Genomic DNA, 9,599 nt, shown 5'->3' on the forward strand with positions numbered 1-9,599 from the left:
GTGTGTGTAAGCGTTGCGCATCCATACACATTTTTTTTTCTTTTCGATTTATAAAATTATTCTTTATTATCTGTGTTGGAAAAAGCTTATCACAGTTTTGGCATTAACCAATTTTGATTTAACGGTTTAAAGTTCAAATGGACAAACGAGAGGCGTACTATCGTTTTGGCGATATTTTATAGTCTCTAAAAAGAATACATTTTTGTAATGTTCTTTTTGGTTTGTTGTTCATTACACCTTACAGCACCTGACGAAATTTCAAATTAGATTTCAAAATATTAAACCGATTAAAATGACCAATATTGGCTGTAACGGTTTTGCATATAACAAAAATTCTAAAACGATTCTTTCGTTAACATCGATATGCCAAAAACTATCGAAACTAGGGGAGCACCTGGGAGCTTGCCAGACCTTTTAAAATGTAATAAATTGTTATGGACATTCGGTCACACTTGCACCCTTATCTCACAAATGTTGCCAAATTTAATCTGCTTTGTTTTGTAAACCACTCATATTGCTATATAGTATTTTGAAATTAAATTGTTTCTTACGCGATCGGGCATGCGGAATATGCTCTCAATTACAATTCGTGCACAGCCAGCAACAAAGCAATGACCGTGCGCGGCATAGAAGCCATTAAATTGTACATGCCGACGTCAAAGGCAGACGCAGCAGCAGCCATAAAAACAAGCATACGAGAGGAAACGGGTAGGGCCATAATAGAACCTGTTGTTAACAAAGGTAACGCCATGACATCTGTGGAGCGATATAGACAGGAATGGACACAATTGCTGGCCAATTTGGATGAGAACCCAGAAGCCTTGCGCTTAGCTGCCTTCAAGGGGCAGCTGAAAATGTCAAAGTTTCGCAGCATCCATTGGGCGCTCCTGTTGCGAGTGTTAAACGCAGATCATCGCAGCTGGCACAGCCAGCGTGAGCAGCAACGCAGCCGGTGAGTCGAGAAGTGCATGCTTATTGCACAACAAAACTAATAAGATCTTGTTTTTGCAGATACGATAAGTTTCGTATGGACTATGTACGTAATCCTCACGAACTAGTGGGACCCGAAGACGATGATCCATTATCGCAATCCACACAGAGCATCTGGAATCAATACTTTAGCGATCAGGAGCTATTCGCGGTCATACGTCAGGATGTGGTGCGCACGTTTCCGGGTGTCGACTTCTTTCGCAAGCCCCTCATACAAAATGCCATGACGAACATACTCTTCTACTATGCACGCGAACATCCGTATATGTGCTATCGCCAGGGCATGCATGAGATCTTGGCGCCCATTATATTTGTGCTCTACAGCGATCATCAGTCGATGTTGCACTTCAGCGAGATTGCCAAGACGAACATAAGTGAGACATTGTTGAATGTGCTGGATCCGGCATTTCTCGAGGCGGACACCTAGTGAGCTATGCACTTGGATTCATTTTAGTCGCTGAAATCATCTCTTTCTCATTTTGATAGTTCCATCTTCTCCCGCCTAATGTCTTCGGTGGAGTCGTACTACCGCGTTACCAGCATAGTACCCACACCCGACGGCCACATGGAGACGCAAACTTTGGACGAGGTGAACCATTGCAATCAATTTCTTGTTTATTTCAAGTATTAATTGTCGTCTTTACAGTTCTCGGGCGCTGACGCTGAGCCGCAATCAGAGGTTGAGGTTATCAGCCAGCTGAATTTCATACGTGATAAAATACTGGCCAAGCAGGATCAACATTTACATCATTATCTGCTCAAAATGGAAATACCATTGCATATATTTGGCATGTAAGTGGCCGCCATTGAACCACGCTAAAAATCTCAACATTTTCCAATTATCAGCCGCTGGCTGCGCCTGCTCTTTGGGCGCGAGTTTATGCTGCTGGATCTGTTGCTGCTGTGGGATGCCATCTTCGCGGATAGCGATCGCTTTGATCTGCCCAACTACATACTGGTGGCCATGCTCGTACACATACGGGATAAGCGTGCGTAATGCCTTAGATCCAAAAAGCCGCTGCTCATCCATTTGATTTCTTGCAGTTCTGTTGAGTGACTACACGACTTCGATGACATATCTCATGCGCTATCCCAGCCATGTGGATGTAAATCTGGTGCTGCGACATGCCTTGCATATGCTCAATCCCAAGCAATTCGAATACCCAGCGAATGCGTTCTCTTGTGTTTCCTTTTCAAGCAATTTGCCCCCAGCCGGTGCACTCGCATCTGAGTCACAGGGGACCAATCAGCGTGTGCGTACCAGCTCCGAAAGTTCAAATGTCGCCAGCGGCAGCCACATTGATCGCCATATCACCTACATGAAGGCCCGTAATGCTGAGAGCTCCGCCGCATTGGCCAAGCTACAAGATACCAATCACGTTGCCATGGATGGCTACCTAGCGGACGTAAGTTGAATGGATTTACTAAATAATATTTGAAGGCAATCCATGTTTTCTATTCCAGAGTCCCGAGCTAATGCGCCTGGAGCTAAAGAACGCACAGACTGTCATCAAAATAGCGCGCAGCAAGCTGTTCAATTATTTAATCACTGTGCGCCAGCACATGGGTAAGCAGGGCAACGAGGAGCTGAATCGCACTCTGGATGGCATTGAAGAGCTCTGCAGTTTTCTCGATGTCAAATTCGTATTCCCCCTGCATGCGAGCACCGCCCCAATTGACGAGGCACTGGAGGCCAATGAGCGCAAGCAATTGAATACGACTAGAAGCAACAGCGCCGTAAGCACGCCGGCAATCAACCAGATGCCGCTGTCGCCGCCCGCTTCCAGTGGTTATGAGATGCCTGAGAATGCTTTCATGCACAACTCGACACGAAGGCTCCTGGGGGATCGCCGAGAGATTGAATTGTCGACCATCACCAGCGACGAGAGGCCGGAAACAATGGTGCTGCAAAATGGTTTGCCCGCGGCTGAGCCGCAACAGCGGCCGCAATGATGCATTGCCGCCGCCGGCTGCCATCGACTGAATATGCTAAAACTAAGTGAACAACTTGTGAATCCTTGATTAACCTTAATAATTCATTTTTATTTGTATGAATTACAGCAGTCATTACAGGAAATAAACGGATGCATACTTGAAGTGCTGAAATACTTATAAATGTATAACTGAACAATGTCAAAATGTTGTGTACTGTTGCTATAAGTCTAATATATAACTTAATTAAGATATTTTTAATTTAAACATGACAAAACTGATTAGTAAACTTAACTAGAGTGCAAACCATATCAATCAAACAGCTCGTATAACATTTGCGAACCCATTTAGGGTTTTTGTAAATTACCATTTTCGTACTGTGCCGAAGAACACAAAAGAAAAAAATATCTTTCAATTATAGACTATCTGGCATTAGTATGTGAACAAGATGATTGACTTGAGTCCATTTAAATTTCGCGAAATCAGGCAATATATACTATTAAAATATGTGATGCAAATCTTTAACAGAATATGTAATTCACATGCAAAGCGAAATTTGATTTCTAGACAGCTTTTGTTATGCTGGAAAACAGTTGGGGGGAAGGCGTAACTACTTATCCTATTTTTATATTAACGAACCCGCCTGCTGATCCTTATGGTTGCGCCGTTCTGTTGTTGGCGGGCAGTTGTCGCACCACAGCTCGGTTTGCACTCAGTGCCCGCAGCTGCGCCTGTGCTTGAACCTGCACCGGCGTAAGAGCTGTGCTGCCACCACCGCTCGAGTAGCGCATGGGCAGTTTCTGCTGTTGACTGACCTGGTGCGGCTGCACCTGGTGATAATGCTGTTGCGACTGCTGCTTCTGCTGTCCAGAGTTTTGGAACGTTATTAGCTTGGTGCTAGTGCCATTGTTGACTCGAATTTTACGATACATGGGCGTGGAGCCACCGCTACCGCTGGACGTGCCATTGCTTAAGTCCGAATGGACGCTAGAGTTGGAATTGGGCGGCGTGTGCATAACAATTGAATTGGGCGTACCATGATTCGACTGCTGGCCGCCACGCTGCATCAAGGGCGATGAATGACCGGCGCTATTCATGCTGTTGCGTACATTGCTGGGATTTGCATTTGGTGTGGTCAGCTTGTTAATAGGCACAATGCGCAGGGCATCCGAGGCGTCCGGTTTGGAGGTGCCAACCTGCACGGAGGAGGGCAGGTAGCGACGTATGTTGAGTGGCACCTCCTTGACACGCCCATTAACAGATGGTGCTGCCGAAACAGTTACGGTTGATGCGGGTGGACTCGGATTGGTACGAATAGTAGGGCGCTGCTTGGGCGTAACGGTCAACTCGGATAGATTGCCCGCTATATGGTTGTCGTTAGACAATGACTGTTTCGACTGCGCCGGCGAATCGTCCATCAAATCGTCAATGGTTATAGATGAGGATACTGACTCAGGCGAAGCGGGAGGCACATCCAATACCTCCTCAAAAGTCATGCGTTCGGAAGTTTGCGTGGTTGAGCTATTCTCTGCAGTTAATGACGCTGTTGTTTCATTTACCTGTGGCGCACTTCTGGTCTCCGCTTCCGGTTCGGCGATCGTGGGCACTGAAGCGTTCCGCTGCATGCCACGCAGTTCCAAGTCGCAAACAATCTGCATAATTTTGGCCTTGCCCTCGGCTGCTAGATCCCCAGGCAGGGTTTTCATGGTCTGTGTTATGCTCTCGAAGAACAGATCTATGGTATCGCGTGGCTGTGCAGCAAAAGAGTTGGACTCCACGTGATTACGTGACGCTGTGGCAGGTGATTCATTCTCACGCTCTAGTGTACGAAGACGCGACACAATGTCAAAAGAGGAGCATATCATGTCCTTAGCCATATCCAACTGGCTGCGCTCATCGTTTCGCTTGCCCACAGAGTCGCGCAGTACGCGCAATATGCGACGCACCTCCAGTGAACGACGCATTCGCTTGGATGGCGGCTGCTCCCCAGTGCTGTACTCTGATCTAGAAAGAAACGGACTTCAATTAAATCGATAGCGTACAGTTGCTGCATTCATTCACTTACTTGACGCTTAGGGCCTCATCGCTCTCCTGGTCCATATCCATTACAGATGCGGCGGGTTCCGCAACATTGACTGTCAGTGAAGTGACTCCGCTGTTATTTCTAAGTCGCTCCAACTGCTCGAGATGCTTGCGTGATCCATCGTGCTGGCGCAAATAGAACAGCTTGATGGGCAGCCGAGTATCGCATGTTTTGCAATGGCAGTGATTCTCATCTATGGCATCCGGCTCCAACCAATCGTATTTGGCTTGCAATTCTGCCATTGCTGCCTTATTTTTCGCCTCGCCTGTTGCCAACGCTGCCGTTGTTGGTGTGGACGCAGACGTTACATCCGTGGGTGGCATGCGTGCTGCTTTCTTGCGCTCAAAGCGTAGCCGAACATGTCGCGTGCTTCGCTGATGCTTTGAGGCGTACTTAAAGCTGGGCAAGAAGACAGACACCTCGCACAGCTTACACCAGCCGTAGTTGTGACGCGGTTCGCTACGCTTCCAAGAGAGCCATGGAAAGCGATCCTTCCAGACCATCACTTTGCCTTGCATAGTGGCAGGCACGGGCTTGTGTGCAGCTTTGCTGGTCACTTTGGGTTGATTTGTTGCTTCGGAGTTATTGCCCTCACCAACTGCTGCTGAATCACCATTGCTCTGCTCCTCGTCGTTTTCCTCCTCGTCCTCGGCGGCTTCACCCTCTGCACCCTCCGTATGCTTTTTGCGCGCTTCTTTGCGGCGTGCTGCCTGTCTCACCTTATACTGATGTATTAGCCTTTGGTGGCGAGCGCTTTGCTCATGACGAACCTTGGCCCACTCGCTGCTAAAACGCACGCGACAAAATTTGCACTGCTGAATTTTGCGATCCCTGGAGTAACGCAACCACCAAAAATGCCGCACCACGTGCTTGGTCTTGCGCGACTCGCCAGTCACTTCTGTGGGTCTGTGTTGAGAAATAAAAGAAATTCAATAACTACTGATACTGCCACAGACAAAGAAAGATAGAAGGAGAGTCATACTCGGCGGAGCTTCTGGGCGTCGTGGAGAGCTTGTCATCCTCGTCAACATAATCGTCGTCGCTACCCTCGCTTTGCGCCTCCGACTGTTCCTGTTCGCTTTGTTCCTCCTCGTCGTTCCGTGCTTCTTCAGTTGCAGCAGCAACTGAGGCTGCCACCGCAGCCAGATGCTTCTCTGAATTTTCATGAGTTTTGCGTTTGATCTCAGAATGTCCGTATATGAAGCGCCTGGAGCAAATATGACAGTAAGCCAGAGTGGGATCAGTGGGGTCGGCCACTAGCCAGGGATGCTGTTCCGCATACTGTGCCCAAATGCCTCGATTCAGCTTAGACCTGACGAAAAGCAAGAATTTATTAAATTACAAACTAAAGCCGTGAATAATTATTTTACGCACGACTGAGTCCCCTTGTGTGCAAATAGATTGCTGCAGTGCACCTTTGTCTTCAAGTGACGCATAAAGCTCGTTATGGCCATGCGACAGTCGCAGAGCGTGCAGCGGCATTGCTGCGGATTGGTATCTGGCAACAATTCACACCAGTCACTGGGATCCGTGGACTCTAAGCCGGCGCCAACGATAGTCATAACGTTTGAGTCTTCATTTTGAGCTTTCGGCTCCTGCGCCGCATCAACTGAATTGTCCTCTTGGCTTGCACTGCGCTTGCGTTTACGCGATGACTTCTCCTGATGTGTCCGCTGTGCCTCACAGTGACCCTTGCTGGTCTCGTGCCGCTTGCGCAAGTAGACAAACTCAACGTTCATACGCACATTACAGTACTTGCACAGACCAATGGTGCCCTCCGGCTGGATTCGCTCGAGCCACTGATGCCAATTTAACCAGCGCATCCAATTGAAGTTGTTTAGCTTCTCCACTTCGTTAGCACGCTTTTGCTTCATGGCGGCCACATAGTTATCGGTGCCGAATTCATGCTTGACCTCATGCTCACTAGTGCTTGGGGAATGGGAGAAATGGAGAATTATGGAGAAGGCATCTACCAATAATAGCTACTAACCCAAACCGCGCATAATCATCACTATTCTTAAAGGCTAAATAGTTGTTCTCACGCTCCTGGTGGTAAAGCGACAAATTGTGCTGTTGTACATGCTTGAGCTTCTTATTCACATTTATAACCACATTGCAATAGAGGCAGAAGGCGTAGTCGCCGTCGCTCTCCTCGTGCAGCAGCCAGGGCCAGCGTTTCATCCAAATCTGCCAGCGCTCCCTGCGGCTAATGCGACGCGAGCCACTGCTGCTTGCCTCATCAGCGCTTTCTTCCTCATCGTCATCGTCCACTTCCTTGCTTGAATCAATTCGTTCCAGCAGGCCCATAGGATCGGGTCCATTGTAAGAGCCGGTACTTTCAATGTCACTGCTGGGCTCTGTCTTTGTGGACGCTTTCTCATCCTCCAGCGGATCCTCTGTTGATTTGTTCTCGTGCGCATTATCAATTAATACCGTCGGCAATTCGGACACTGAGGGGTCATTGACGACTTCCACATCGTCATCGTCCAGCTCAATAGTAAGTGTAGTTTCCGCTGTAACTGCGCCCTCGACATCCAATATTTTCAACTCGTGCTCGACCGTCTTTTCTTTATTTATCGGCGTTGCGGACGACGACGCCATTTTGTTGCCAATGCCGGCATCGTCTGGCTTTGGTGAGCAAATCTCACCAGTTCGTCCGTTTTCCGATTCCATTTCTGCCTAAGCAGAATTTACTCTCTTTTTTTTATAAAAAGCGAGTTTACCGCTGTTCACACCATGCGTTTAAAATGCAAAAAATTACACTTTTAAATTAAATTGAAATCGCAGAAATTTGCACAGCAGCCGAGGAGCCAGCGTTTGACTATAGGCATCGATTGAAAAACATTCGATTTTGCGAAAACTGAAAGCGCATGACAAGAATTTATCGATAGTTCAACAACGAAGAAAATTTGAAAAATATCGCATTTACTTACACTTACAACACACACATTTATTACCTCAATTATGTCAACTTTATATTTGTTGACTATTAAATGCTAAAAATACCCCGATTTTTCAGTAATTAATTATTTTCAGCAATGCTCATTCTCAATCTTGGCTAACTCAGCTATCTAGAGTTGGCCGATAGTCTGTGTACATATCACCAGTTTCTATCGATATTTTTAGTTTTCAGTTTTTAGTTTTTTTTTAATAGGGTCACACTGTTACGGCGTTTGTTATTGTTAACTTGCTGATGCATAGCATTTAGTAAAGTTTTAAGCAACATGACGATTTTTAATTTGTACATATTTGACAAAATGGGCACTCTGATGCATTACGCCGAGTGGAACCGTACCAAAAAATCAGGCATAACCCGTGAGGAGGTGGGCACCGTTCTACGTCATGTTAACAAAAACCGAACGAGCAACAACAACATTTATTTTTTGTTTATATTGTCAGGAAGCAAAGCTTACATATGGCATGCTATTCTCCATCAAGTCCTTTGTCAGCAAAATATCACCACACGATCCGCGTGAGGGGTTTCTCTACTACAAAACAAATCGCTATGCTCTGCATTATCTGGAAACGCCCTCGGGATTAAAGTGAGTAGTGCAACAGTTGCTCTGAGCTGAGTTTAGTTTAATTGTCGATTTATCTAGATTTGTGCTAAACACTGACACGGCAGCCATCAATGTCAAGGAACTGCTGCAGCAGCTATACGCCAAGGTCTGGGTGGAGTATGTGGTGCGCGATCCACTGTGGACGCCCGGCACAGTGGTCACCTCGGAGTTGTTTCAGAGCAAACTTGACGAGTTCATCAAACAGTCGCCTATTTTTGGTATAAGAAATATTTAGACTAAGCCCACTGTATAGTTAATAGATACGTATAAAACTCCAAATCATGTGTCATAAGCGCACAGCCGCTCCAAATTGTAGTCGTTGGCAGCTGCAGAGGCCTCCAATTATGCCCGTGTTTTAAATATGTACAAATGGAGCACACGACGGAAATGCGAAATGTCCCACAGCGGCATTTGAAAGACGCCGCCAAAACTTGCGCAAGGGCCAGCTTTAAGATCTGTAATTTGCAATTGCATATCATTTTTTCTTTATTTTCGTGAAATTCGTTAGCTTTTCGCATATGACAACTGTTGCTGCTGCCGCACGCGATTAAATCTGTGCGCGACTCGCCCCCAAACGCCAGTTACTTTTAGGCTGGCTCCACTCGCATCAAGGGCTTTGCGCAATCCTCATAACTATGGAAAATGATTTGCAAAATGCCACAGGCTGCGCGCATATGGAAATACCCAGAGCCAAGCGAGAGAAGTAGATGCCATATGCAGAGAAGAGCTAGCTAGACAGAGAGAGAGATACATATATATGTACTATAGGTTCGACTTTGGCTTACGTTTTCTTTTCAAAAAACCTGTCGCTGCAGCACCGTTAGCAACCTTTTGGGCATGCTAATACATATACATACCCACATATGCATGCCTACATACAATCATATTTATGTAAACATTGGTGAATTTATGTATACCCTTGCTATGGGTATTTCAGCTGGGTCACGAAATGTGCAACGCTTTAAATAAATTTCAATTTTGTTGTTATCATCTACATGCAGGCACAAAGATACACGCAATACCTAACTGCCCAA

At 46.4% G+C, this 9,599-nt stretch overlaps 3 protein-coding genes across 7 annotated transcripts; 2 read left to right on the forward strand and 1 right to left on the reverse strand.

Annotated features, from left to right (window-relative positions):
- The first annotated feature begins 436 nt into the window (after positions 1-436).
- LOC115761247 (TBC1 domain family member 5) lies at positions 437-3,532 on the forward strand. 3 transcript variants are annotated; one of them, XM_030702948.1, is made up of 8 exons: positions 437-952; positions 1,012-1,416; positions 1,477-1,579; positions 1,637-1,782; positions 1,837-1,979; positions 2,035-2,396; positions 2,455-2,989; positions 3,052-3,532. In XM_030702948.1, exons 1-7 carry the CDS (start codon positions 612-614, stop codon positions 2,941-2,943), a joined length of 1,989 nt encoding a protein of 662 aa, XP_030558808.1. In that variant the 5' UTR covers positions 437-611; the 3' UTR covers positions 2,944-2,989; positions 3,052-3,532. The 3 variants fall into 3 exon arrangements, with proteins under 3 accessions (XP_030558808.1, XP_030558809.1, XP_030558807.1); XM_030702949.1 differs by having other exon boundaries at positions 3,055-3,532; XM_030702947.1 differs by having other exon boundaries at positions 2,455-3,531.
- A 21-nt stretch (positions 3,533-3,553) lies between these two features.
- LOC115761246 (protein suppressor of variegation 3-7) lies at positions 3,554-7,810 on the reverse strand. Of its 3 annotated transcripts, none has more exons than XM_030702945.1 (5): positions 6,996-7,810; positions 6,380-6,928; positions 5,988-6,317; positions 4,988-5,911; positions 3,554-4,941 (listed from the first exon to the last, which is right to left on the reverse strand). In XM_030702945.1, the coding sequence occupies exons 1-5, from the start codon at positions 7,676-7,678 to the stop codon at positions 3,576-3,578; spliced, it is 3,852 nt and encodes a 1,283-aa protein (XP_030558805.1). In that variant the 5' UTR covers positions 7,679-7,810; the 3' UTR covers positions 3,554-3,575. The 3 variants fall into 3 exon arrangements, with proteins under 3 accessions (XP_030558805.1, XP_030558806.1, XP_030558804.1); XM_030702946.1 differs by having other exon boundaries at positions 3,554-4,926; positions 6,380-6,934; XM_030702944.1 differs by having other exon boundaries at positions 6,380-6,934.
- Positions 7,811-8,175: 365 nt separating this feature from the next.
- LOC115761389 (trafficking protein particle complex subunit 1) lies at positions 8,176-9,599 on the forward strand. The gene is made up of 3 exons (XM_030703141.1): positions 8,176-8,328; positions 8,405-8,547; positions 8,605-9,599. The coding sequence occupies exons 1-3, from the start codon at positions 8,230-8,232 to the stop codon at positions 8,798-8,800; spliced, it is 438 nt and encodes a 145-aa protein (XP_030559001.1). The 5' UTR covers positions 8,176-8,229; the 3' UTR covers positions 8,801-9,599.

Source organism: Drosophila novamexicana, unplaced genomic scaffold (assembly GCF_003285875.2).
Source record: "Drosophila novamexicana strain 15010-1031.04,08,12 unplaced genomic scaffold, DnovRS2.1 tig00000485-arrow-pilon, whole genome shotgun sequence".
Classification (NCBI taxonomy): Eukaryota; Metazoa; Arthropoda; class Insecta; order Diptera; family Drosophilidae; genus Drosophila; species Drosophila novamexicana.

Coding starts and splice junctions, on each gene's coding strand:
- LOC115761247 (XM_030702948.1), top strand. CDS start 612: ATGACCGTGCGCGGCATAGAAGCCATTAAATTGTACATGCCGACGTCA. Junction 1,580..1,636: donor AGACGCAAACTTTGGACGAG/GTGAACCATTGC, acceptor TCGTCTTTACAG/TTCTCGGGCGCTGACGCTGA. Junction 1,980..2,034: donor CGTACACATACGGGATAAGC/GTGCGTAATGCC, acceptor GATTTCTTGCAG/TTCTGTTGAGTGACTACACG.
- LOC115761246 (XM_030702944.1), bottom strand. CDS start 7,678: ATGGAATCGGAAAACGGACGAACTGGTGAGATTTGCTCACCAAAGCCA. Junction 6,935..6,995: donor GATGATTATGCGCGGTTTGG/GTTAGTAGCTAT, acceptor CCATTCCCCAAG/CACTAGTGAGCATGAGGTCA. Junction 5,912..5,987: donor ACGCCCAGAAGCTCCGCCGA/GTATGACTCTCC, acceptor TTCTCAACACAG/ACCCACAGAAGTGACTGGCG.
- LOC115761389 (XM_030703141.1), top strand. CDS start 8,230: ATGACGATTTTTAATTTGTACATATTTGACAAAATGGGCACTCTGATG. Junction 8,329..8,404: donor CAGGCATAACCCGTGAGGAG/GTGGGCACCGTT, acceptor TTATATTGTCAG/GAAGCAAAGCTTACATATGG. Junction 8,548..8,604: donor GAAACGCCCTCGGGATTAAA/GTGAGTAGTGCA, acceptor CGATTTATCTAG/ATTTGTGCTAAACACTGACA.